The 27,770-nt window shown below is 40.5% G+C and overlaps 1 protein-coding gene across 6 annotated transcripts in view; it reads left to right on the top strand.

The window, feature by feature from the left end:
- TENM3 (teneurin transmembrane protein 3) overlaps positions 1 to 27,770 on the top strand; it is a 321,566-nt gene that overhangs the window by 274,778 nt on the left and 19,018 nt on the right. For 4 of the 6 annotated variants that reach the window (XM_059817991.1, XM_059817989.1, XM_059817988.1 and 1 more), the window contains 5 exons: positions 409 to 658; positions 1,078 to 1,098; positions 6,314 to 6,546; positions 7,111 to 7,265; positions 8,132 to 9,006. In XM_059817991.1, coding sequence (XP_059673974.1) covers positions 409 to 658; positions 1,078 to 1,098; positions 6,314 to 6,546; positions 7,111 to 7,265; positions 8,132 to 9,006 — 1,534 coding nt within the window. The remainder of the gene's footprint in view (positions 1 to 408; positions 659 to 1,077; positions 1,099 to 6,313; positions 6,547 to 7,110; positions 7,266 to 8,131; positions 9,007 to 27,770) is intronic. The other 2 variants (XM_059817992.1, XM_059817990.1) reach the window with 1 other exon arrangement.

Genomic DNA, 27,770 nt, shown 5'->3' with positions numbered 1-27,770 from the left:
GGATTTAGGAACACAGACCTTGATTTCATTCAGTACACCTTCCATTTTCTTCAACATGACAGTTCTTATTCTGAATTAGAACTATTAAAATTATTAACACTTAAAAATAAGAATGACTGAAAACTTGTTTGGGTTCTAAATGCTAGTATGTTTAGTGTTTCTACTACATTTTGTGGACAAGATAATTTAATGCTTTGTGTGTATTTTAGTGTGTCAAATATAACTATACATATTTTAATAAAGGTCTGTTACTGGTAGTGAGAAAAATGTGGTGAAACAATTAAAAGTCCATTAAATTATATTAATCAACTAAAATAATATTTAGAAAACTTATCATAATTTTACGTACATACATTCAAACTTTTTATAAAATATTTTTTATTTTGTGGTTTTTATATTATCTCCTAGGAATCCTCTACAAAGGAAATGGTGAAAATCAATTTATATCTCAGCAACCCCCAGTTGTTAGTAGCATTATGGGCAATGGAAGACGACGCAGCATCTCCTGTCCAAGTTGTAATGGTCAAGCTGATGGTAATAAATTATTGGCTCCGGTTGCCTTAGCTTGTGGGATAGATGGCAGTCTTTACGTGGGGGATTTCAACTATGTTCGGCGGATATTCCCATCTGGAAATGTAACTAGTGTTCTGGAGCTAAGGTATGTTTTTTTCTCATCTCGGACTTTTGGAGTTGTGAATTAATGTTGCAAACTAAAGTATGAGATAGATTTCTGACATTGTGTAAGTTAGAGTTTCCAAACGCTTTTGGGAACAGAAGAAGTTGAGTCAAAATATTTTAATATATTTGAAAAAGCATTTAAACTAACGTGGAAAAATTTTGCCCTGGTAAATTATTTTAACTATGCTTATCTAAACTGTGAGAATTTAATCTACCCAAAGTAATTATTCTGTGGATTTTAAGAGTTAACCTACGTAGTCAACATGAGTGGACAAAAGACAATCATTCACCACTTCGCTAATGGTAGATGTAAATGTTGCCTACTTTTCATCTTTTACCATCCTTTCTGAATGTTTTTCTAATAATGTTTTTTGTTCTTTTTTACTTGCTCCCACCAAGAAATAAAGATTTTAGACATAGGTAAGCATTCCTTAAAGAAGATTTATATTTTTCTAACTGTTCTTTTTCAACAAATGAATGCTTAAAATGGAGAAGTCATTTCTGAGATGTAGTATTAGAAAAGAGGACTATTTTTCAAAAGTAATGAGTTCATATGTTTTAGTTATGTCAACTATCAGGCTGTATCATCCTTTCGGATACAAATTCCTCTTTTCTCATCACTCTCTGTCCACAGCCAGGCTTCTTTGTATGCTTGTGTATGCCCTCCTTTGCTGTCCCCTCATCTCTGCTCACTCCTGTTCCTTGCTGGCAGCACTTTTGCTGATCCTGTCAAAACTCACTCATTAATCAGATACCCCAAATATGATGAGAATGGCATAGAAGTAATAAAATTATAAAAGTATCAAGTGAGTTCATTTCATTAGCCTTTTGATGTTGAGTCTTTTCAGGCTCACATTTAACAGATTTGTTTCTTTAAAGGTCAACTTCTCTTAATAATGAAAGTGGAAATAGTCCATAACACCACAACTCCAGGAGTTAAGATTTTAAAGTACACCAAGATTCATAAGACTGCTCATAAAAACAATAGTAATCAGAAGGATTGTAGTACAGCATTCATCCGTCCTGGCATCGCTACAAGAGTGGCAAGAACAGAAGAGAAGAAGGTGGATGCTTAGAATTGCTGTGCCACAGCAGCTGGTGCTGATAAGGAGACAAAACCAGAGTTATGCTAAAATCTTGTTGCATACATGAAACCCTGAAAGACTTTGTGGTGGAACTACTAAGTACAGGGCTTAGCAGCACCACTGGTCCCTTTCTCTCTGTTCTTTTGCTGCCAGTGGTTTTCCTTCCTTGTTTTTAAACAAATCCTAGAAAGCTGTATCACAGTTCTCCTTTTTTTTAAATTCACTTTGCTTTGGGCATACTTCTTTACGAGGAAGGGGTTTATGTTTAAAAAAGTACGTTTCAAACATGCTAGACAAAAAATTCCATGACTAAATAAGGTGTTTGCGTCAGCACTAATGATCAGAATTGGGACTTAATGCAGAGTCTAGCTGGTTTCATGTTATTTTCCAGGTGTGACTCAGAGGCAATCTCTTCTATTTGGTGGTTTTAGGTTTTCACTATTATGTTTAATTTGCATTTGTTCCACTACTTTTAAAAGAATTATATCTCTTGTGGTATCACAAAGTTGTGACTGCAGCTGGATAAGCCATTGTCTTGGCAAATGTATGGAATATGGAATAATACTCAAAATGGGAATTTGGAATGGACAAACGGGATTAAGGAACGGACACGTAGTGAGGTTTGTTTTGCTGGGTTTTGGTAGTAACACCCTCTTCTGCCTCTGGCAGAACTATGGTCACAGGCTCAACTGCTGCATTTCAAAAACTAGATCCCTGCATGTAAGAAAAGCTGGTGAGGGACAACATTGAAGCTTTTCTCCTTCATTCATGCCTATACATGTGGAAGCTCTGGGTAGCGAAATTGCAATCATATTGCACAAATTAGTGTAACAGCATTTTCACGGGCTCATATCTCGGCTGTGAAGTGGGGATTCCTCCTGAGGCAGAAGAAAGCGTAGAGGACTGTGGAGAACTGGCTCTGCAGGAATGGTTGTGGAGCAAGTGGGCAGGAGGTGTGGAGCCCACTGTGCAGCCCAACACAGTCTATGATGAGTTTGAGTTTTCTCTCCCATCACACAACATTTTCCCAGTGGCCACTCTTAACCTTAGGGCTTTGCTGCTCAAGGGCTTCCTAAGCCAAGAGAGGCATCTTTATGCTTAATATCCCCTGACAGCTTTCTATTCTATTAATTTAGCTGATTTTTATTTAACACATGTAATCTTTTAGGATCCACCAAATCCAGTGGCCATGGGTTCTCCAGCTTAAGGACACACCATGAGACCAAATAGCTTCTTTTGCCTGTGTGAAGTCGTGCAGAGAGACCCCTGTGAAATGCTGAGGACATTTCTATTTAAATTGTGGTTTGGAAAACAGCCCTCAACAGACCACTTTCCAATATATAATTACTAGGTATCAAAACTAAGAAAATGCACCAAAATATGCATTCCCCAAGGAAGACTAATGAACAAGGCTAAATACTAGTTCAGATACATTATCTATTCAAGCATTCAACTTTCCTCGCCTATAAACACAGTGCTTCAGCACAGAGAGTGATGTGCCTCCCACCTCAAGGAGCCTGTACTCTAAATTAGAGAGACAATGCAGATCAAATTTATCCTCTCATGTACCAGTGACCTAACATTTTTTCAATCTTAAAGCTGAACTGATGTCTTTATACATACTGCTGCCTGTGGGAGATTAATGCTGCGAGGCATTCATGGAAGAAGTAATTTTTAGAAGGACTTTGAAGACAGGGAGGTCATTTTTAGGCTATGGTGCTATCCCAAGTCTGTAGAGAGCCAGAAAAAAAAACCATAAAAACGGCTTTCAGGGTATATGGTTTAAAAGGCACAGAGTGAATGGGAGAGAGAGCGGGGCTGAGGCAGGAAGAGTATTTTTTTTTTTAAATTCATGCATGGAGAGTAATGCAGGTGATCTGACAAATGAAGAATTAAAAGATAGGTGTAAGCAAGATAAAATTATGCAGTGGGAAATAGATCATTACAGCTCTGTGCATGTGTGTGTGTACTTGCGCAGGTGTGTGTGCACTTCAAATTTGAAGTGCTGTTACTATTGTTTGGCATAGACAGAACAAGTGCATTTCTAGTCATCTGTCTCTATAGGAGCCCATGCTGGTATGTAACTGCATGTTTTCCAGAGCTACTGACAGCGATTAGGTGATACTGAATGAGTCAAGAAGTCACTGACTGTGGATTTTACTTCTTTGCGTTTGTTGTTTTCTGTAGAAGGCAGAAGCTTAATATTATTTAAAGCTACGATGAAATAGAATAAGCTCTGTGCAGCTTTCCAGCTGCTGGCTGCTTATCCCTGTACTATTTTTGAGATCTGCATAGTGTGCATAGATGTTTTCTGGCTAGAATACAAACATGTTTTTTCACTGGACAGTTATTCAGTTCTTTAAATTGTGCCTTGCTCCTGTGAATTAATGGGTTTTTTCTCTCAGCTAAAGCTACCTCAGTTTTTTAACCTTCACTTGAAAAGAAATGCTGAAGTTAAGCCTCTGTATTACCTTAGAAAGGAGCCGTTAGACATCTACGTATGACAAATTGGAGAATTTATATTGATTCAATAATAATATCCTGTGCAATTCCAAACTTTGGTGGTTTTTTTATGAAATTAGAAAATATCCTTAAATTATCAGCTGAATTTTTTTTGTTTTGGTGAGGATACACTACTCGCTATAAGAACTCATCCCAAATAAGAAGAGCTTTGTCATTTTTGTTGGAATTAATTAAAATATATAAATGTTTTCATATTTATGAAGAAAACAGCTTTAGAAATTAGAAAGAAGTAATTGTGTTAGGCATAAATTCTTTAGTTATTGATTTGATGACTCTTTATTCCAACAATTGAAAATGTGATTGGGGCAATGTTAGATGAGTTGAAAAGAAGTACTTTAATTTAGATTTTAGTAGTATAAGAAATTACTTTAAGTTACAATGAAATAAAATTTAATTGCACATTTCACATTTTGCAATGTTTTTATATATGAAGCGTCTGCGAAGTTTCTTAAAGACCAAAGTAATCATGTAAATGGGTATAATTTAATTTGCAGTCCATAGAGGTATAAATAATTTGTACGCTACATAGTGACCGTATAAATGATCTCTGCATAAATTAAGGTTTCGAAAATACCTTTCAACAATAACAGATTTCTAACAGAAATTTAAAGTAAGCCTACATTTAATTGTTTTCAGACATGCTGTACAACACTCAGCTTTATAGCAGGGCTTTTGAAGAGGTGCTAATAACTGTATTTGATTTCATTGGTCTGCTTCACTTGGTTTCTTCGTTCTGAACCAACATGGTGAAAGTCTTAAAACCAAAGAAAATCCTATTTATGCAACACATTTTTTCTGTGTTTTTGTAATTGGATAGCTATAAAAATCTGTCCCTGCTAAAAGACATAATTTGTTCACAAGTTGTTCCTGTTGTTCCAGTACATAAAAATGTGTTACATTAGCACAGTTATGTATTTACAAAACGTGAAGTATAGCATTCTGCAAACAGATGTTTGGCTATCACCAAGACTAGCAGATCTGTGTAAGCAGCGCTTTTGCAAACATCAGAAGTGGGACTGACTGTTCTGACACTGCTTCAATACATTAGGAGAGCATCTGAAATTACCTCCTGTATTTACATGACCTTATTTCAGCTCTTTGTGCCATGAATTAGGTCAGGAATCCCAACTGCAGTGGGTTAAGTGTCTACATTATAATATATCAACCCAAAAGGTACTCTCCAGGGCTGGTTTTTTTGCTAGCAGGGGAGAAAATACAGTAATTCTCAATTATGTGGCACCACTGGAGAGGCAAAATGTACGTTTCTGGGAAAATGGCTAGCAATATATATTTTCACTGTAAAAAGACTGTGTTGGCATAGTTAGCAGTTTTGTGCCAATGTGTACAGTTATTTGAAATAGACTCTGAGTTAAGAAGAACGGAAAAGCTCTGCTCAGTGCTCTGGTGGAAAAGATGACATTTCCTAATATATTAAATCATGCGTATCACGTCTTTGAAAGCAGTGGATTAAACAAATACTTATGAAGGATGTTTTTTCTCTTGCCTGTGAACTATTAATATGAACTCTGCCTTATCTCTTTATGAATTATATAAACCATGCACCCCAGCAGCCTTATAGAAATCATAATAAAACAGATAGGATGATAACAGCAACAAAGTGTAAGTGAGGGTTGGGGTCCTGCTGCAAAGTTTGGAACTGGATCAAGGTTCCCAGAAAGCCTGGGAGTTTTTAGACTCCAGTATTTTGATGTGGCCTATAACAGAGACAGGAGCTATCTCTAATTACAGAGCATAGAGCAGGCCTGTGAGCGTCAAGGACAAAATGGATCTTCTGTCCCAAAAGGATGAGCAGTCTAGATTGGACTGCCTGCGACACAGGCAAGAAATGAGAACCAAGAAAGGTTTTGGGGCCCCATGACGTGTGCTGCGGATGCCTAGAGAGTCACGCTGGTTTTTAACTATTTATGCCTTACTACACACTGCATATGAACTGAAGCCCTTTCTTCTTGATCCAATGTTAAGTGCAATTAATTACAGCATATGCAATGTATAATTCCATTTTACAGCAACAACCCAGCTCACAGATACTACCTCGCAACTGACCCCGTGACAGGAGATTTGTATGTTTCCGACACAAACACACGCAGGATTTATCGGCCTAAGTCGCTCACGGGTGCGAAAGACCTGACCAAAAATGCTGAGGTAATAGGAGGAACAGGGGAGCAGTGCCTACCATTTGATGAGGCAAGGTGTGGTGATGGAGGCAAGGCGGTGGAGGCAACTCTTATGAGCCCTAAAGGTAAAAAAAGTTATCCCTCTGTAACTTTCAAAAAACTGTGGAAGTTCAGAGCCAGGGGCGTGATCGTGTTCGTGATCGTGTTTAATTACTGAACCCAGTAGTTGGCTCAAAAATGTGGTTTTGAGTAATTTTTTCCAATTGGAAACACCATCAAGGAAGAGAGCTACAGGGGACCTGGGTTGATTTGTTAAGAAATGTTTGGCTTTCATGGTTATTGAGCATTTGTAAATGCTCATTTAGATTATGTGTTTGGCAGCAACAGTGAAGATTTAAAATCAGTGTTGCTTTTGGTCCCACTTATCCCATTTTTCAGGTTAACTTAAAAGCTAGGCCCTTCTCAACACACAACAGCAAATGAACAGCAAATGTGATCAACAATAGTAGATTTCGTACTGAATATTGGTTTATTACGCAAAATATGTTTACAAGCTGTTTTACTACCTACTGCCTAAGACCGTATTTTCTGCCCTTAATTTCCACTAGATACATACCACTTACACCCTTAGTTACAGAGAATATATTCACTGTAGTTCAAGAAACTCATTTTTATTCTCTTCACTAAAGGAATAGCAATCGACAAGAATGGGTTAATCTACTTTGTTGACGGGACCATGATCAGAAAAGTGGATCAGAACGGAATAATATCCACTTTGCTTGGCTCCAATGACCTGACCTCAGCACGACCTCTAACCTGTGATACCAGCATGCACATCAGCCAGGTATGTTTTAGCTGCTGCTAATTTGCAAAGCTGTGCTGGGACCAGAAATGCAAATGCAGCTTTCTTGCCCCTTAAAATAAAACTGGGTGGAGTGCATAACGGATATTTAACAGCAGAATCTGGGAGAAAGAAACCTATTCCAAGGGCATGAATCGCAGTGTATTCTCTTAGCTATAAATGCTGCTGTATTCAATTTTTCTGCCCATAAAGTTCAGTTTAGTTTAGAACAGCAAAACTATCAACAGGAAACATTAAGTCTGGTAGTAAATACTGGGAGAATGGCAGATCTGTTAGAACTATCTTGGCATGTTGATGTTTTCTGAATCACTAACATCCTTAGCCTACTAGAGTGAATGAGAGGATATATAGAAAAAAACATATTTTTCTATTTGTCTCAAGAAGCTTGTGTAGATAAGAAGGGACATCACTAGTGGTATGTTTAAAAATGGAGTACAGTACAGTGTTTCGTAATCTGGAACATAGTAAGTTGTTTTTGCTATTACAAGAATAAAAGATGGATACTGTCCTTAAAGTATGTATTTAGACTCTGATATCTGTCTCTGATATCTGTTTATGTATGCATTTGTGATACAGAAAAGTATAGCATTTATTGAAGGGGAAATTGAACCTGTATTACAGTTCCAATGCAGCTGGCTTTTTTTCAGTAAAATAGATGTCTGAACATTGTTCCCCTTGCCTCCCTGAAAAGCTTTAGTTTGCTGCATGTATTTTCATACAAGTCTTTCTGTCGTGACTAGTTACAGCAGGTGAAAAATATCCTCACAGCAGTGTCTAAAACTGAAGGTGAATGAATTCATTTAATCTGCACTGGTTAACTGTTTAACAAAGCACTTCTCTTTGTTAAGGTTCGTCTGGAATGGCCTACAGATTTAGCTATCAACCCAATGGATAACTCCATTTATGTTTTGGATAACAACGTAGTTTTGCAGATCACTGAAAACCGTCAGGTTCGCATTACTGCGGGGAGGCCAATGCATTGCCAGGTCCCTGGAGTGGAGTACACGGTGGGAAAGCACGCTGTACAGACCACACTAGAGTCGGCAACTGCCATTGCCGTGTCCTACAGTGGGGTACTTTACATTACAGAAACTGATGAAAAAAAGATTAATAGGATAAGACAGGTCACAACTGATGGAGAGATCTCATTAGTTGCTGGAATACCCTCAGAGTGTGATTGCAAAAATGATGTCAACTGTGACTGTTACCAAAATGGAGATGGCTATGCTAAAGATGCCAAACTTAATGCCCCCTCCTCCTTAGCTGTGTCTCCGGATGGCACCCTGTATATTGCTGATCTGGGAAATATTAGGATACGGGCTGTGTCAAAGAACAAACCCTTATTGAATTCAGTGAACTTTTATGAAGTTGCTTCTCCAACTGACCAAGAGCTTTATATCTTCGATGTCAACGGTACTCACCAGTACACTGTGAGTTTAGTCACCGGAGACTATCTGTACAATTTTAGCTACAGTAATGATAATGATATTACTGCAGTAACGGATAGCAATGGGAACACTCTTCGTATCAGACGGGATCCCAACCGGATGCCAGTTAGAGTGGTCTCTCCCGATAACCAAGTCATCTGGTTGACAATAGGCACTAATGGATGTTTGAAAAGCATGACTGCGCAAGGGCAGGAGCTCGTCTTATTTACCTACCATGGCAACAGTGGACTTCTGGCTACCAAAAGTGATGAGACTGGATGGACTACTTTTTTTGAGTAAGTACATAAAATAAAAATCAGATGCCTTATAGTTTTACTGAGTTACACAGTACCATTTGAAATATTTTTGGAGGCTGATGAAGTAACTGTAAAGATGGCCCTTGATAACAAAAAGCACAGAAATATACTTTTTGTTTCCCATGCTGTCTTCCTCTGTCTGACTTCTTCTAAATATTGGGTCTGAATAATTTTAAATACATTATTCTGAATTTCAGTTTTATATATTGAAATAATATACATCTCACTTCTTGTCAAGAAAGCTGTAACTCGGACAACCACAATTTTGTAGATTTTCCTCAAAAACTGGATTTTCATCCCATTTGCTCATTAGATTGACATTGTTCTGCAGCAAATACTGACAAGAAATTTGTCTTCACTGTTCAGTATTTTTTTGTTTCTTTTTTTCTAAGTAAAAGCATGTCTACATAGTCTTTTACCAAAAATAAAAGGCTGGGTGGATATTTTTTTGAAGTTGTAAAAGGTTGTGTTTCACTGAGTGGTGCATATGCAGTAAGCATCTCCTGGATGGCACGGCAGGCTTTCACACAGGTGTGCCCCGGGCAGAGGAAGCTGAGAAAAGAAATGTGGACTGTGGGGGCAAACGTCACTCCGGTAGGAATAAACTGAAAACACAGAGACCACCAGTAACATGTCGTGTACAGGTGTGAGCACAACAGCAAGAGGTATTAGTGGAACAGTAGGACTTGTAATTTTACCAGCCTCAGAAAAAATCTTTGCAGTGAATTGCTTTACCGTGTGTTACGCTCATTAAGTCATCAATGCCTGTTCATAACCACCAGATTAGCAAAATGTTTTACCAAATCCTCAATTATATTGATTAAGGGAGGTCATTATAGATAAACTAGTAGAACCTGAGCATTCACATACAGTTTTTATAGGCAACTTCATCCCCAAATGAGCTGAACTACAAACTGACAAAACATAACAAAAATACAGCTTAAAACACAAACTATTTATTTCAAAAAAGATCAATGTAGAATCAACACAGATTTTTTTCAGTCATCTCTGTCAGCTGGAAAAATATGTGTATTTTTAAATCACATGAAAGACATGCTATAGGTTGAGTAAAAAAGAGTCTATGAAGGAGTGGAAGATGTAGAGTTAGTATGATAAGTAAAAGTGTTAGAGGGCCCTCAGCTGAAGTATTCAGGATTACAAAGGGCATCATGAAAATCCAGTAAGTCCCTCTTCTTTTTCTATTTTTTTTTTCCTCTTCTTTTCTCCTATCTTTATGATGAAATGCAGTAGCAACTGCTGCCAAGGTCAGGGCCTAAAAAAAAGCTTTCAATTCAACACACATGATAAAGAAAATGAAGTGCCAGTGTCAGGCAGTGGCAGCAAAGCCAAACATCTGTGTTCTGAGATAACTTCACATTTCTGTCAGTGTACATTTGGCTGAGACAGTGGGCAGGAGGACTCTAAGCACCTGTGTCTACTCTCCAGACTTCACATATGCCCGTCAGAGACACGAGAGCAGCAGGTGCTGCTTCACTGCATATTGTGTCCTGAAGTGGATACAGGGCTGGAAATGCTGATCCCTAACAAAGACAGCAGGTGGAATGGCACTGCTGCCAGTTTTAAGGTATTCTTACAATAATCTGTAAATTGGCAGGGCTTTGGTAGTGGGCACATTCCCAAAGCATTAGGGCACGTCTGTAATATTTAATTGTGCATTTGTGTATCCGCTGTGTATCTTTTTAGGTCCTGCCAAGAGGACGCAGAAGCACAGCAAGGATACACAGAGGATGAGAAACTGTTCAGTCGGGAGGGAATGTGTTCTCCTGAGTTAGCCCTGTCCTATATGCTGAGAGACCGAAGCACAGCTTCGGATGGGCTGGGAATAGTCATCCATTTCCACAGAGAGTAAATTCAGTATTTAACTGTGACACACACAACCACTTGTTTCCAGCAGGCGAATTGGGCAAGAGAGTCAATGTGGGGCATAGCGAAGTCCCATACTGAAATTAAGGCATCTGCTGAGTACAGCAGGCATTTTAAATCATGCTGGCATTCATACTGGCTAATTGAGGACCTAGAGTTTTAATCAGGGCAGTAATTTCTCACCATGTTGCCTGTAGTTTTTGTGTAGCCTACTGTGGTGTACTGCAGAAGTAGCTGATGGCTCCTGAATGTATCTTAATGGCATCTGCGTGATGGCCAAAAAGTGGGTATTATATTCACTATTAAGTGGTTGATAGGTCTGTATTTTTCATCATAGAGAGAATTTAGGGTGCTGTGTGTCACGAATTACATTGTTATTTACTGAGTCTGTAAATAGCCATCTTTCACACCTGATACGTTTTCATGCAGACTTTCTGGTCTGAGTTAGGTTATGTCTAGCTGGCTTACAGAGAACCCAAAGGGCAGGCTGTTCCCCTCAGTATTAGTATTATTTCCAAGCAGCTGGTTATGTACTTCCTAAACAATTACCTCTGACCAATGTCTCATTAGAATTCCCAAGCTGAAATAATTACAGAGAAAGCTAGGCAATTTCACTCACCCCGAATTTGCAAGTGTATGAGGCTTTTGCAGAAGCAAAGATATTAATCTCTTCCCCGTAGCCATGGTGAAGAAGTAATCTGTTTAATTGCAATAAGGAAGATTCAGATTAGGCATTTGGAAAAACTTCATGGTGAAGATTTTGGAGCCCTGGAGCAGACAGACAACGATAGTGACCCCTTGCCCTTCACAGACTGTCTTTAAGAACAGATTAGACATCTTTCAGGACTATCGCAGGAAGAGCAGATCCTGCCTTGGGGTAGGGGTTTGACCACATGACCTCTCAAGGTCCCTTCCAGTCGTGTTTTCTGTGATGCTGTGTACAAGTTAATACCAAAAATAAAAAATTGCACTGATTATGTAAAGCTACAGGGAATAAGTGAAAAAAAAGCACTGTATTATTTTTCTTGCCAAAACAGCATTCTTAAAAACATCCATCAGACATCATAGCTGCTCACTTCTTTTTAACATAAAATCTCCATGCACCGAATTTGAGTCTGTGTATTTCCCTTTCGAAGAAAAAGTAGATATAAACATGACTATTTTGCCATTTTTTATTCTAGGATCAGCAAACACCATCATGACTTTGCTTTTCAGTGCTGATGATTTGTAACATTAAATCTGACTAGGCTGGGTTTCCAGAGGCTTCTGCTACTATTGCCAAAATGGATGGAAACCATGTGTATCATATAAGGGCTTGTGGGGGGGTGACATGATATACATACGTGTGTGTGTGTATCTCTGTCCCAGCTTTTACATATCCACATTTGTAGATAGTGTGAGCTAAAAAATTTTCAACTGAACAGTTTTCTGTTGAAAAAAATGAAGTCTTGTTAAAACAGAAAGGTTTCCCTTGAACCTCAGGCGAGGAATAAGAAATTAGGAGAAGAAATCATTCTGACTTTCTTGTTCTATTTTAGTAATAGCAAAATAGTTCCGTTTCATTCCTGGATGAATTTTCTTTTAATATCGGAGTTTATTTATGTATTTTATTTTTTCTATTGTATTATCCAGGAAGGGGATAGAATTTATATTCTGTGGTGAATTTAGACTTTCTTCCCACTCAGAGTTAAAACTTTTCAACTGTTAGAATTTCCAGTGGACTAGAAATGTCATTTTTCAACTAGCTCTGAGCATGGCTGGGTTGTTTCACCCTTTGGTTGCCACAGATCTGTTTAAATGGCAGAAGTTACATTGGAGTAAAAATACTGCATTTTTAGTAATAAAAAGATCTTTGGAGCCAATTCAGTAATAGCTTCGTTAACTATTCTCTTGTGCAAGTCTGTACAACTGGAGTGTGGATCCAAAGAACTTAGATCATTTCAGTTGAGTTCTCAGGGATTTGAGAGCAGATTTATGAAAACGATTTAATCCTTTTTCCTTTTTTAGAACAACTTTTCAGTGAAAAGAGGAAATCTTTGAAAAAACATTGTATCCAAAAATTGGCAGTCATTGCTTTGGCCCATATTAAAGCATTTGGACTTGTTTCTTTTCATGGCTTGTTTCCACAGTCTAAATCACACTAATATCAGATCCAAAGGAAGTTTACTTTTTTATTTCATTTAGTCTGGACACTGATTAATCTAGAATTTATTTTATTTTGTTTCCACTTTGCCTGAAGAAGGGAAGGACTGACATAAAGGAAATACTTTTTTTTACACTCTGTGTTTTTTACAGTGAAAATTTTAAGTACTAACTTCAATTATTTAGCATATCATATAATCTATTTTCTGTATTTGTTTACAGACTTTTATTTTTTTATATCTTTATGGGAAAATGGATTTCTAAATTCCTATTTTATTAAGGGTTATAGGCTGCTGATCAAAATTGACACTTTATATTTCAAGAATGCATACTTTTGCAAAGTACTGTTACTAAAATTTGTAGTAATTGTTGTCTGTTATGGAAGGTCTAAAAACATGCTGAACAAAAAAGATATTAACAGAGCATTCACAAAAAGGATTGAAAATACACGCATACTAAAAAACCAGTAGAGCCATATAAAGCTAAGAGTCCTCCAGAGTAGGTTTTATAATGAAATTATACTAAACAAGGTATAAGAGTAATCAGCCTAATCAAATTCTGTTGTTATAAAATTGTCAGATACCTGAGCTGGAAACCGTTAACTATAACTGCGTATTATGGATGCATAATATGAACATTTAAACAGATGAGTCTTAAAAGTTGAACTAATTATATGCATATTAGCATTTAGGAAATTACACTTCCTAGCTAGCCTATATGACATTATTTTTGTGCAGCAGTTTCCATTCTGCTTTCACACATACAGAGCTAAGCCGGGTGCACGGAAGGAGCATTTTCTCTGGACCTAAGTTTTTGAAGTATCAGAAGTGAACTCCTAAAAAGCCTTGAAGTGCCCCTGTGCAATCACTCTATCGTGTAGGAGGTCAGACCCGCCCCCAGCCTGCAACCCCAGGTCTCCATCAAAGCCCTGGCATGCCAGCAGTTACCAGCCAGGCTTTAAATTCAGCTGCAAATGGGTAAAAAGCTCACTATTAATTGGAAGTTTGACAATGCTCAAGAGGGCAAATTCTTGCAGAGAAAAAGCTGCTATTGCTCATAATGCTTAATCTGACCAGAAGCTTAAGGCAGCACTCTGAGAAGGTCCCAAGCGTCTTGTTCAGCCCCACTTCTTCTGAATCATGTCACTATCCTGAGTCACTCCCTGGGAGCCCCTGGAAGCTGAGCACACTGTTGTGGGTGTTTATTACAGGCCACCTGATGAGGATGGGGAAGCTGATGAGGCCTTCTACAGACAGCTGAGAGTCGCCTCACAATCACAAGCCCTGGTTCTTGTGACGGACTTCAATCACCCTGCTATCTGCTGGGAAGGCTACACAGCCAGGCATGTACGGTCCAGGAGGTTCCTCCAGTGTATTGATGATAACTTTTTGACTCAGGTGGCAGAGGAGCCAACAAGGAGAGATGTACTACTGGACCTAGTACTGACAAACAAAGAGGGCCTGGTGGAGGACATTAAGGTTGGGGGCAGCCTTGGCTGTAGTGATCATGAGAAGATAGAGTTTAGAATCATGTGCAGTATGCACAAAACAAGAAGTAGGATTGCAACCTTGGACTTCAGGAGGGCTAACTTTGATCTCCTCAAGGAACTGCTTGGAGAAATCCCATGGGTTAGGGCTCTAGAGGGTAGGGGGCCTCAAGAGAGCTGGGTGATATTCAAGTCCCACTTCCTCCAAGCTCAGGATCGGTGCATCCCTAGGAGCAAGGACTCAGGCAAGGGAAGTGGGAGACCTGCATGGCTGAGCAAGGAGCTTCTGAAAAAGCTCAAGTGGAAGAAGGAAGTTTACAGTATGTGGAAGAAGGGACTGACCACTTGGGAAGATTACAAGAATGCTGTGAGAGTATGCAGGGATGAAACAAGGAAAGCCAAGGCATCCTTGGAATTAAACCTGGCAAGGGATGTCAAGGTCAACAGGAAGGGTTTCTTCAAGTACTTCGGAGGCAAAAGGAAAACTAGAGAAAATGTGGGCCCGCTGTTGAATGAGACAGGTGCCATGGTGACAGATGATGCAGAGAAGGCAGAGTTACTGAATGCCTTCTTTGCTTCAGTCTTTACTGCTCCGGCCAGCCCTCAGGAGTCCCAGACTTTGGAGGTAACACAGAAAGTCTGGAGGAAGGAAGACTTTCCCTTGGTTGAGAAGGATCAAGTTAGAGACCAATTAAGTAAACTGGACATCCACAAGTCCATGGGTCCTGATGGAATGCACCCGCGAGTGCTGAGGGAGCTGTCAGAAGTCATTGCTGGACCACTCTCCATCATCTTTGAAAGGTCCTGGAGAACAGGCAAAGTGCCTGAGGACTGGAGGAAAGCCAATGTCACTCCAGTCTTCAAAAAGGGAAAGAAGGAAGACCCAGGAAACTACAGGCCAGTCAGCCTCACCTCCATCCCTGGAAAGATGATGGAACAACTCGTTCTGGGCGTCATCTCAAAGCATCTGGAGGAAAAGAAGGTTATCAGAAGTAGTCAACGTGGATTCACCAAGCGGAAGCCATGTCTGACCAATCTGATAGCCTTCTACGATGGCATGACTGGATGGATAGATGAGGGGAGGGCAGTGGATGTTGTCTACCTTGACTTCCGCAAGGCCTTCGACACCATCTCCTACATCATCCTCATAGGCAAGCTTCGGAAGTGTGGGTTGGATGAATGAACAGTGGTGTGGATTGAAAAGTGGCTGATAGATAGAGCTCAGAGGGTTGTGATTAGTGGCACAGAGTCTAGTTGGAGGTCTGTAACAAGCGGTGTTCCCCAGGGGTCAGGACTGGGTCCAGTCCTGTTCAATATATTCATCAATGACCTGGATGAAAGGATAGAGTGTGTCCTCAGCAAGTTTGCTGTTGACACTAAACTGGGAGGAGTGGCGGACACACCGGAAGGCTGTTCTGCCATTCAGCGTGACCTGGACAGGCTGGAGAGCTGGGCAGAGAGGAACCTTATGAAATTCAACAAAGGCAAGTGTAGGGTACTGCACCTGGGGCGGAATAACCCCAGGCATCAGTACAGGTTAGGGACTGACCTGCTGGAGAGCAGCTCCGTGGAAAGGGACCTGGGGGTCCTGGTGGACAACAGGATGGCCATGAGCCAGCAATGTGCCCTTGGGGCCAAGAAGGCCAATGGCATCCTGGGGTGCATCAAGAAGAGTGTGGCTAGCAGGTCAAGGGAGGTTATCCTCCCCCTCTACTCTGCCCTGGTGAGGCTGCACCTGGAGTACGGTGTCCAGTTCTGGGCTCCCTGGTTCAAGGACAGGGAGCTGCTGGGAAGGTACAGCAAAGGGCTACAAAGATGATTAGGGGGCTGGAACATCTTTCTTATGAGGAAGGGCTGAGGGACTTGGGTCTTTTTAGTTTGGAGAAGAGAAGGCTGAGGGGGGATTTTATTAATGCTTATAAATCCTTAAGGGGTGGGTGCCAGGAGGATGGGGCCAGTTTTCAGTGGTGCCCAGTGACAGGACGAGAGGTAAAAGGCACAAACTTGGTTATAGAAAGTTCCATCTAAACATGAGGAGGAACTTCTTTACTTTGAGGGTGGCAGAGCACTGGAACAAGCTGCTCAGAGAGGTTGTGGAGTCTCCTTCTCTGGAGATACTCAAAACTCGCCTGGATGCATTCCTGTGCAATCTGCTCTAGGTGAACCTGCTCTGGTGGTGGGGGCTTGGACTAGATGATCTCCAGAGGTCCCTTCCAACCCCTGTGATTCTGTGACATGCTTGAGGGGCTGTCACGACCTCACCGCTCTCATTCAGCTTGCTCCATGACTAATTTGTGTAACTTCAGCCAGGACATTATGGGGAAGTCCTTTGGTTGAATCGTTGGCCTGCTGCCCTGCCAGCCTCCGGCTGCTTTGTGCTCCTCAGGTTGCTGGAGGAACTGGTAGAGGCTGCTCTGCGAGGGACGATCCCTCCAGGGCAAGAAGACAGCCTTAATTGTCTGGGCAGCACCTGCCGAGGTTGGGCTGCACTGCTAAGGTTGCAGTCTGTGTGCGCACTGGTGTGCTTGGCACTCAGGTGATCTCTGACAGCCACACAGTCCTTAGAGGTGGTTTAGGACAAATCCTAGTCAGTCCAGTGTCAGGCGTCCGGGATCCGTCCCGCTGCGGTCCAGCCCAGGTGCTTCTGCAGGCCCCTCTGTAAAGAAGCAACTGTTCCTCCATCTCACAACTCCCCTGGAAGGTGCAGAGCTGCATGTGCTTTCCTTTGGCCTCCTCTAACCCCTTTGGTTAAACTCTGATAACTTTCCTCCCTTAGCCGTGAATGAATTCCGCTGTTTCTTATCTCTTTCCTGCCTTCTCTCCTCTTGCCTTCCTCTCCTTTTAGGAGCAATATCAGCAGGCAGAGATCTGATCCAGACTGAGATGCCGCCTCCTCCTCCCTGCAAATTCACTGCCTTTTCTTCCATGTCTCTTTTTTGCTCTCCAGACCTTGCCCTCCTACTATGTTTCCTCACTTTCTTACCTTGTATCTTGCTCCTTCGCATGTCTCCCATCATTTCTCTAAGGCGTGTTTGGCTTCCCTGCCTTTTCGTTTCCCAGCAGTGCATTTCTTCTCAATCCCCTCTTGTATCTCTTGACAGTCCATCCAATGTTTCCCCGGGCACTTCATGCCCTAAGCTCATTTGTCTTCTCCTTCCTCTCTTCCCTATCCCACTCAATTCTTGTCTCCAAGGGAATGCAACAGAAATCAAAGAGAGTGACATTAGCAAGCAGAGCCCTTAGAAGTTTACTTTGCTTCCACAGTTAAATTAATGAGCTTTCCAGCCATTCTGGAAAGGTGGTGAAATGGCACAGAATGTGAAATCCTTACAATAATTTTATAGACTAGAGAGAATCTCAGGTAAAAATCTATTTTCACTGTGTTCTGCAGAGTATCACCCTTTGCATATTACACCTTTATTAACAATGCATTCAGTGCTATGGCTTCCTTAAAGCTGTGTGATGCAGAGTAAGATGCTGCCTCTGGCTTGGACTTGTTTAGTTTCCCCACGTAGCAGGCACATCATCTGTAACTGTTGGCATTTGGCAGCGGGGAACAGATGATATTTTGCAGTTTTCTTCTTGCTTCATCTTAATGCATTGCTTGTGGAGTCTGACTTGGAAATACTGAGATTTGGCTTGTAAAAAGTCTAGGGAACTTCTACTGAAAGGTTTCATTTAGATAAAAGCAAGTATTTAATTTTGATCAGATAAAAAATTATCCCACAATAGTAGTGTCAATTCACTTGCACTTTTACTGTATATTAAGATGTTCACAATTCAGTTTTCATAATTAATATTTCTATACCATTTCCTGTAACATTTGTGGGGTTTTATTTTCCTATAACATTTGTGTTCTATTTGTGTTCGTTTTTCTATCACATTTATGTTTCAGTAATATGAATATATAAAAATGCCTAGTCTTCTTTTTTCTTGCAATTTTGGGGCTTTCTTTCTAATGTGATCCTGTTTTCTTACAAATACCAAAACTTTGTACAAAATTGTAATCTGGACTTTTTATCATCTCTAAACAGCATTCTCTGAATGTCCTTGGTATCATAATGCTTTTTAGATATTTTTATCCTTTTACCATCAACAACCTTCTATACCTTCTGCTTTTACTGCTGCTGCTTCTTGCTTCATCAATCTAAATTGTAGTGGCTATAAAGTAATTAACCATACTCATTAAAACAGTTTTGTTCAGCCAGTTTTCATATTCTTGTATTGACTTTTCTGGCATCACATGAGCCCTTGATTGCAAACCATGACTTAGAAGTGCAATGTCTTTAATCTTTCCATATTATATTTACTCAAGCAGCAAAAGACATATTCTCTTCATCTTAACCGTCCCTGAACTGTCTTTTGGGGAACATTTTTGAGATACCCAGTTCTTGCATAAGTGCGTCTTTATCCACATTGCCTGTCTCAATCCAGCATGCAATACGTGTATTTCTTTCTTAAAGCACATTTCAGGGACTAGCTGGTTCTCTGGTAGTCAAGACTTGGTGCTTCTCTCAACGTGGCACAAATTGAAACTCTAGTAGGCATAACCCTCTCTCACTATTTCATGCAGACCCGTGGAGGCAAGCCTGGCCAGAAGGTGATTAAAACACTTCCCTCTATTCAAACAAGCCAAGTATTCCCCCTATCCAAAGAGAATTGTAGGGAAAAATATCAAGCTGATATGTTCGATCTGTGCATGGCCACAAGCTGAAGAATGACATGGTTTTTTAAACCTTCCCTAAGATACATCAATACTGCACAAATATGTAACCATGTTTCATGCAACTTACAATTTCTGAGAGGAGTCAGGGAGGCTGTAGTCAAGCTACCTCACTCTCCTTTACACTCACTTCATGGGGCACCTGGTGTGGTGAGGGTGGAAAGGAAGCTTCGGACTGCACGTGAACAGGCAGGTCTCTATTTTCAGTCATGCTGTATTCAAATATACAGTCCCCATTTTCAAGCCTCATCAAGAGATTTGCTCTTCCTTGATGTCCCCAGTGAGGCCAGACTGATCAGCTCTTTAGAGAGCCTACAAGGCACATGCAGTTGAAAGTCCTACCTAATTCCCTCCAAAGAGAGGAGAGTCTGTCACTTCTGAAGAATGCATTGGTTAGGTGTGACTCATGCTCTGAAGGAATAAGGATGTTATTCTAAATTAACCATAGAATCTAAATCTAGCAATATATGTTTACCGTCTTGGTATTCTACTGTCCTAAAAGGAAAAAAAATACACCCATATAATTTTGCTTGCCTTTTGCTAAATTTGCTTTTGAAACATAATGCAATTTAGTAAGTTCATTATGTCCACTTTTTATTACTCTGTAAAAACACCCTCATAGAGTTTTTACCTTTCAAAATGAAAAAAAAAAAAAAAAAAGGGAAGAAGAATTAAGGGGGAAAAAGCGATATTACAGCTTATTCTGTGAACAATGTATCTGGCCAAACAGACCAGCCTTGTGTCCGTTTTTCACTAAAGGCCTATGCATTCAGCTCTGATAGCGTAAGCAGACCTTACAGCAAGGGACAATCTGTCATACAAAGTATATATACCCCAACATTTCTTTTATTTGAAAGGCCATACTCTGGTATTTATATCAACAAGGCACACAGTTTATTTGTACAGTAACAGATGAGCTAAGAAGGGGGGTGGAATGACACAGAAACAAGTCAGCAGCCTCAGGGAGCCCTGAGATTAAAGACACCGCGCAGGAAGCTGCTGCGGGGCAGGAGCTGGCTCTGCACACCGTGGCAAAAACCAGAGTCCAGCCCCTGCGGACCCCACGGGGCTCGGGGGCAGTGAATTCCCATTAGAGGGAAGTTGAAAAGCAGGGGATGAGTGTTGTGGTCTTGTAGATAAAAGCCTGGCTACTGTAATTTAGTCTCATCTTTGTAAGGACAAGCCCCCTTCAATCGGTCTTGAATTTGCTGCACTCAGTTCAAAAGGGTATGCGCTGCTGAGGAGCACCCCCAGCCCTGCGAAGCTGCTTCATCCCCAGGTAACACCTCTCACTTAAGCCACACCACCTCCATCCTGCTTCTCCTGGGGCACCCCTTCCCCTTGTGCATACACCAGAGTTGTTCTTCCTGCTTTTCAGAAAGCACTATCATCGTTACCACTATTTATTTGTGCAGGTTTTTGTGCGTGTAAGGTGTGTGTCAGAAATGCAAGTTATGAAAGAATTAGTGGTTTTGTGAATCCTGACAAGAATATACATGGTGGGTGCTTATTGCAGCAAACAGCACAGTGTGGGAGGATTGCAACACAATACAGACAGCAATGAGTGAAAACTTTGGCAATTTTCTGGCAAAAAATAAAGAAGCGGCCCCGGCATGATAAATTCATGTATTGCTTCTTTCACTGCAAAGCACGGCTCCCCCCAAATACCTGTCTCTGGACGTTGTTTTGGATTACACCATGAAGGTGGTCAGTCTTACTGCAGCACAAGCACTGAACTTGCGCTTGTTTGCCTGGTTGTGCGATGAAGTGGAAAATGAGCATCAAAAAGTTCTCCGTACAGAACTGAGTGAGCTATCACAAGGGAAAGTGTTGATTCATTTCTTTGAGCTCCCTTTCCAATAGACACATTTCCCGCAGTGATTTTCGTTTAGAGTGTGCCTGTTGTTTTGCAGATGAGTTATGGCTGTCAAGAATGGCCTATTTAGGTGAAGTGTTCACATCTCTAGTGTGCTGAATGCCAGTTTACAAAAAAAGACTGAAAACTATCCTTTTAACGTTATGACAAAATAGACACACACAAAAAAAAAGCCTCAAAAGCTGCAGTTGTAACAGGAGAAGGTGAAAAGAGAAATTGTCAATCACTTTCAAGCTGAGGAAATTTCTTCATTAAACCTGGGCTGAAAAATTCATCCTGACCACGTTGCTAAGATAAAAGACCATTACCTGAATTATTTAACCAGTTGTGCAAACAGTTGCATAAGACTTTCCCAGATGAAAACGGGATAAAGACCCTTTCCCCATGGAAGGCAGCCATCACATAAAGGGACAGGAAAGGAAAAGTGAACCAGCTGCTCAAATTTAAGGTCGAGTTGTCTGACACTTCGTTGAGCAGGACAGAGAAATTCAGTGGTTACTAATACTTCTAATGCCCTTCCAGCCTCCGTGTTTTTGTGAGTTTGCATTTTCTGCCCAAATTCCATTAAAAAAAACAAGTAGATAGATAAATTCCTGTCCAGAATTGGTCTTTGGGCTACAGTTTACTTTAGGTCCTTCCTAGAATCATTCCTGGACCTATTTTCTGTAATTCCTATTCATCCACTATTTTATCTGAGCTAGGCACAGCAGAAAGAAAAAGGAAAAGGGAAAGGGAAAAGGAGAGGGAGGGGGGAAAGGAAAAGGAGTAGAGCAGGAAGGAAAGGGAAAAGGAGGGAAGGCGGGGGGGGTTCCATATATTTAAAATTCTGAAAGACTTGAAATAATACTGAATTTTATTCTCATGCTAAACAATAATCCAGATAAGAACAAAGGAAAAATGCTACCTTCTTAGACAATAGTCAAGTTTAAAAAAAAATCAAGCCACTTGTTATAATCTACAAGCCTACTAACATACATCAAATTGTCATTTATGACACGTTTGCTTCCTTCTTGTTAAGCAAAACAAAACAATTTTAGCAAGACATACAGCTATCTTATTGTTTATGGTTCCACTTTTTTAAAAAAAATCTGTTATATCTCAAAAGTAAGTTATAGTTTAGTATTTTGAGATTCCTGATACATTTGTACTGTGAAGTCACAAGCAAGACACTAACCCTTTTAAGATGTCGAATACATTGTGTGGAAATAAAGGAATATGTGCATACTGTATTTCAATTAACAGTATTTTTTAAAAGGCAGGTTGCAAATGAGTAGTTACAAATCCACTGAAGTGTGTATTTCAATGAGACTAAAGAAGAAAATGCCAAAAAAAAAGGAGAAATCATTTGTCTATCCATGCATCTGTAGATTATTTTCACTTTTTCCATTCTTAGCAGGCTCATTCAATCACTCTTCAGACAAATAAAAAGCAAAAATGCATATCAAAATGAGGAAAGCAACTCAGAAATGGAGTAAAGGGAAAAAAATTAACAAATTTCATTATGTTGAAGTTGAGAGTCTTTTCCTGTCTTTCAAAAACCCACATAATGGTTAAAGATGGTCAGAACTAGAGCTCCCGGTACGTTGTCATGCCCTATTTTAAACCAGTGGAGGACAGGAGGGCTCCATACGCATGATGAAATGATAATAAAAGTGATGGTATATCAACTATGAGTTTCACAGAACCACAGAATCATTAAGATTGGAAAAGACTTGTAAGATCATCAAGTCCAACCATCAACCCAACACCATCATGCCCACTAAACCATGTCCCAAAGTGCGGCCTCACCAGTGCCAAGTACAGGGGCACAATCACTTCTCTACTCCTGCTGGCCACACTGTTTCTGATACAGGCCAGGATGCTGTTGGCCTTCTTGGCCACCTGGGCACACTGCCACACTGTTTGTTTCCTTTTGATCAGCAAGATAACTTTTGTTACTGGTTTAGCAATGCAGTGATACCTTATCAAGGTGACTTAAGGTGGCTTCTCTTTACTGTAGTTTTCCAGCTGTTATGCTACAGGAAGCTGAATACGAGTGAAAGAACATATTTGCAAACCAACACTCTTTAATGTTAAGGACAACAGTCCTCTATGTAAATATGAACTTAATGGCCAAGCTGAAGAAGACATTTCATTGCCAGGTTAGGACAGTTTTTTCAGTGTGTGTCAACATGGTGAGTACACACCTAAAACAGCAGCACGCTGCACTTCTGAAAGTCAGCTTTGAACCCTCTATTCTCACCTGCCAAGAAGCAGCAGCTTGGAATATAAGGCTTCTGACAAATAGTTTGAAACACATAGGGTAATGTTCCATAAATTTTTTAGCCACTCTTGATAATTCGAGATGCATAGAGGAAATGCCTGATGTGTGTTGAGTGAGAATGAGTACTTTTCATTTTACTGTCAAAATTATACAGGTCTATATTATGAAATGCATTCATGCCTCATTTCTCTATTACAGTATCCCAACTAATAGTATAATCTGTAACCAGTCTTTAAAAAAATACATAATATGCATTTGCACTGTATGTCTTGTTATCTGAAATGTGCAGGAACTGGCATGTCTTACTGTTCAAACTGATGTGTTTACAGTAGGGGAAAAAAAAAAATTACTGAATATATTTTGTTAAGGGAGTGTGCTGCAGAGGTCTGCGGAAAAACAGTATCAGTCATAACTTAGCAATTGGCTTTAGCAGCAACCTTTACTATACACTTCATTTCTACAGCTCTCTATTTTATGTTAAAGTAACTTCCAATATAAAACATTAATAATACTCTGTAAGTTGGGGTTGAGCTAAGCGTGCTCCAAACTAAGATACCGTGTGCATGAGAAACAAGACAGAAATAAAGAAAGTAGGGCATTTCCATCTGTGACAAGGCTTACCAGGAAGTTATCACTGCAGAGTGAAGTGTCCTACATAGACTAGAACAGAAAATGGTATGGGAAGGAATGTAATTAAAACTAAAGGAGATGAACAATGGAAGAGAGACTTCCAGCAGGTGAAGAGCAAAAGGTCAAGAATCTGGGAAGCTGATAATCATTATCTCTGAGAAATTCTCACTGCAGAAGGGGAAGACTATCTGGCAGTGGCAGATCATCCTAAAGAAGAAAAAGAATATGATCTAAGGGGAACTTGAGCTAGCAGTGGTGGCAGCTGCCCCTGCTGCTGTCTTCTGTAGTTACTGACCAAATACAAAGATTGATACGTTAATGTGACTGGAAATGTGTTGATGGAATTAATGCACATGAGGTCACGCCCAGTGAGCAAGTTTTAGGTTTAAGTTCTTGAAAAGTTTGTGTGCGACTTGCTCTTGAGGACTTGAAGAGGTTGGTTGAGTGGCTTTGCTGTGGAGCCTGGCATAGGAGAAAGATCAGAGGGCTCCACAGTAACGTGTGCCTGAGCTTGTGTTTGGATGAAAAGATGGAAGAGGCTGTGAAATGCCAAATAGTGGCACTCACCCTCTAAACTTTAGATCTCACTCTTTTTAGGGCAATTTCAATTTTAGAACACTAGGCAGATAAAAGAAATCTCTCAGTCTAAAACTGACAATCTTGGATGAATAAATTCACCCTGGCAGCAGAATGAAAGGATATTTGGATGTAATAGGAAAAATGGCAGCAGAATGCCCAAAGTTATGAGTGATGTTGCTATGCTGAGCATTGATAAGGCTTTCATTGTGGACAAAAAGGTACCAGGTATAAAGTAAGTTTAGTATTCAATGTGCTGTGAACAAAATGAAGGACACGTTACAATCCATCATAAAATGGAATACGTAGTAAATTGTAGAAAGACCTATTTCCCTTCTTTCTTTTTGTTCCTGGCTATAAAAGTATGAGAAATCCTATTCTTACCTTTCACATCTCAGTCACATTTTCTGCTTGCACTAGGATGCCTGAACCAAGCAATCATGGCTTTTAAGATTCTTTCAGCTTTGAAGTCATGTTTTTAAGAACATGAATGTGTAGCATGATTTTTTTGCTGATCTTTGAACTCTCCCCCACTATAATAATATTAGCTGTTTATCTCAGGCTCATTATGTGCTTTCATGTATTTGTGAAAGAAGAGACCAGTTCAGGAACTCTAGGTACGGATTCAAAAAATAATAGTGCAGTAGCAAGAATGCATAAAACAAGAATAGCGATGTTCAGCACTGTATACTGCAGTGAAGCCACACACTGTACTGTATACTACAGATGTGTAGCATTTTCCAACTCAAGTGGTATACTCAGAAATATGATAATTTCTGGCAAATACTGTGATTCAAAGGGTGAGAAGTTCTTACAGGGAAATGTAAAAAAAAGCCTCTGGGGCTTTAGTAAGCATTGTTTGAAATAAAGACCAGTACTTGGCTACTGGAATCAAAGGATGCAAGTAATTCCCAACAAAATAATTTGATACCATTTTCAAACATAAAGTGGAAAATAGAAAAGGACACTAATTGGACAATATATGTTCCCCTGGGAGTTGAAAAGGGAAGTTGTGCATGAAAATAAGTTTATGGAACTGAGGAATGAGACTGAAGGTCATGAATAGGCTAGCAGTCACATTCGTGCATGAGGAACGTTGGTATGTTTGTTTCGGTCTCCCGTGTAAATGCAGTGTCTCGGCTTGCCAAGTCCAGTATGTGAAAAAGAGCCAAAATTAGGGCTAGAAACACACTGGAAGAAACCCCATTATCTTGAAATGTACTTAACTTCAAAAAATAAGTTTCCCCACTTGATTTCCCTAGCTTGCAGTATGGTTTCTGATTTTTAAACATTCTTTTCTTTATTCTGTTGCTAAGTGAAAGTCTGTTATAAACAAAGGAAATCAACTGTGTTAAAAGGATGGAAATGACTGTATGCAAAAAGCTGTCAAATCTACAGAGTAAGCAAACTGGAAAAAAACATTTCTTAACCTAATCCTTTCAGTTAGAGCGATGCTGTGTAGTACTCATACTGTTCAGAGAAAGTTAGTATGTTGTGGGTTAAAAGTGTTTGGAATTAATTCTTTCAATTTAAGAAGATGAGTTTCTGTCGCCTCAGTGATATGCTTGGGGCTTTGGGTTTGGTTTTTTTGGGGTTTTTTTGCGTTTCTTTCCCAGAAGGAGCAATTTTGATTATATTTGTAGGCATGAAGTGTCTAGCACACTGTGTGGACCTGCAGGGTCGTGTTCTAGTTACTTTAAGAGACTAAAGCTTCCTTCAGCTTCCCACTACATGGTCATGGGAGAGGGATGGAAAACTCCTGAGAGCAAAGAGGTCATAGGTGGGCTGAGTCACCCTTTGGATACTTGTTTCTCTTCATTGCAGGTAGAGGTAGGCTATACTTCTAAACAAGGAACCTCAGCTGAACACCTAGGCTGACTAATCCAGGCTGTGGTACTGGAAGAGCTATCTTAAAGGCAGTTTTATGACCTGAAGCTCACATAGTGCTTTACCTCTCTATACTGTGACAACAGTGCATGCTACATAGGAGCATGGGTCTCAGGTCTTGTACTAATGGCATTAATAGCTGGAGTATACCTAACACAGCATAGGAAAAGACATGGTTTAGATGTCATAGGTCTAGTTCAGTTACAGAAATTGTATCTGCCTATTCATATTAAACGGATATATTGCCCTTGGTTTAAAGAAGTGTCAGTGGAGCCAGGAAAAAAAATAGCATCTCCTGCGTGGCTTATGCCACACTTCTCAAACTATGACCCACAGGCAGTTAATGAGTTATATATAACTCCACAAGCAGAGTCCCCCAGGGCTCGGTTTTGGGACTGGTCTTGTTTAATATATTTATCGATGATCTGGATGAGGGGATTGAGTGCTCCTCAGCAAGTTTGCAGATGACACCAAGTTGGGTGGGAGTGTTGATCTGCTCGAGGGTCGGAAGGCTCTGCAGAGGGATCTGGACAGGCTGGATCGACGGGCCCAGGCCAATTGGATGAGGTTCAACAAGGCCAAGTGCCGGGTCCTGCACTTTGGTCACAACAACCCCATGCAATGCTACAGGCTTGGGGATGACTGGCTGGAAAGCTCCCCCCGCAGAAAAGGACCTGGGGGTGTTGACTGACAGCCGGCTGAAGATGAGCCAGCAGTGTGCCCAGGTGGCCAAGAAGGCCAACAGCATCCTGGCCTGTATCAGAAATAGTGTGGCCAGCAGGAGTAGGGAGGTGATCGTGCCCCTGTACTCGGCACTGGTGAGGCCGCACCTCGAATCCTGTGTTCAGTTTTGGGCCCCTCACTACAAGAAGGACATTGAGGTGCTGGAGCGTGTCCAGAGAAGGGTGACGAAGCTGGTGAGGGGTCTGGAGCACAAGTCTTATGAGGAGCAGCTGAGAGAACTGGGTTTGTTTATTCTGTACAAGAGGAGGCTGAGGGGAGACCTTATCGCTCTCTACAATTACCTGAAAGGGGGTTGCAGAGAGGTGGGTGTTGGTCTCTTCTCCCAAGTGACTAGCGACAGGACAAGAAGAAAGGGCCTCAAGTTGTGCCAGGGGAGGTTTTGACTGGATATTAGGAAAAATTTCTTTACTGAGGGAGTGGTGAGACACTGGAATAAGCTGCCCAGGGAGGTGGTGGAGTCACCATCCCTGGAGGTGTTCAAGGAACATGTGGACGAGGCCTTGTGGGACATGGTTTAGTGGGCATGGTGGTG

Source organism: Gavia stellata, chromosome 5 (assembly GCF_030936135.1).
Source record: "Gavia stellata isolate bGavSte3 chromosome 5, bGavSte3.hap2, whole genome shotgun sequence".
NCBI classification, from domain to species: domain Eukaryota; kingdom Metazoa; phylum Chordata; class Aves; order Gaviiformes; family Gaviidae; genus Gavia; species Gavia stellata.
Note: the sequence above shows the minus strand (reverse complement) of the source record. Positions and strands in the feature narration are given on the sequence as shown.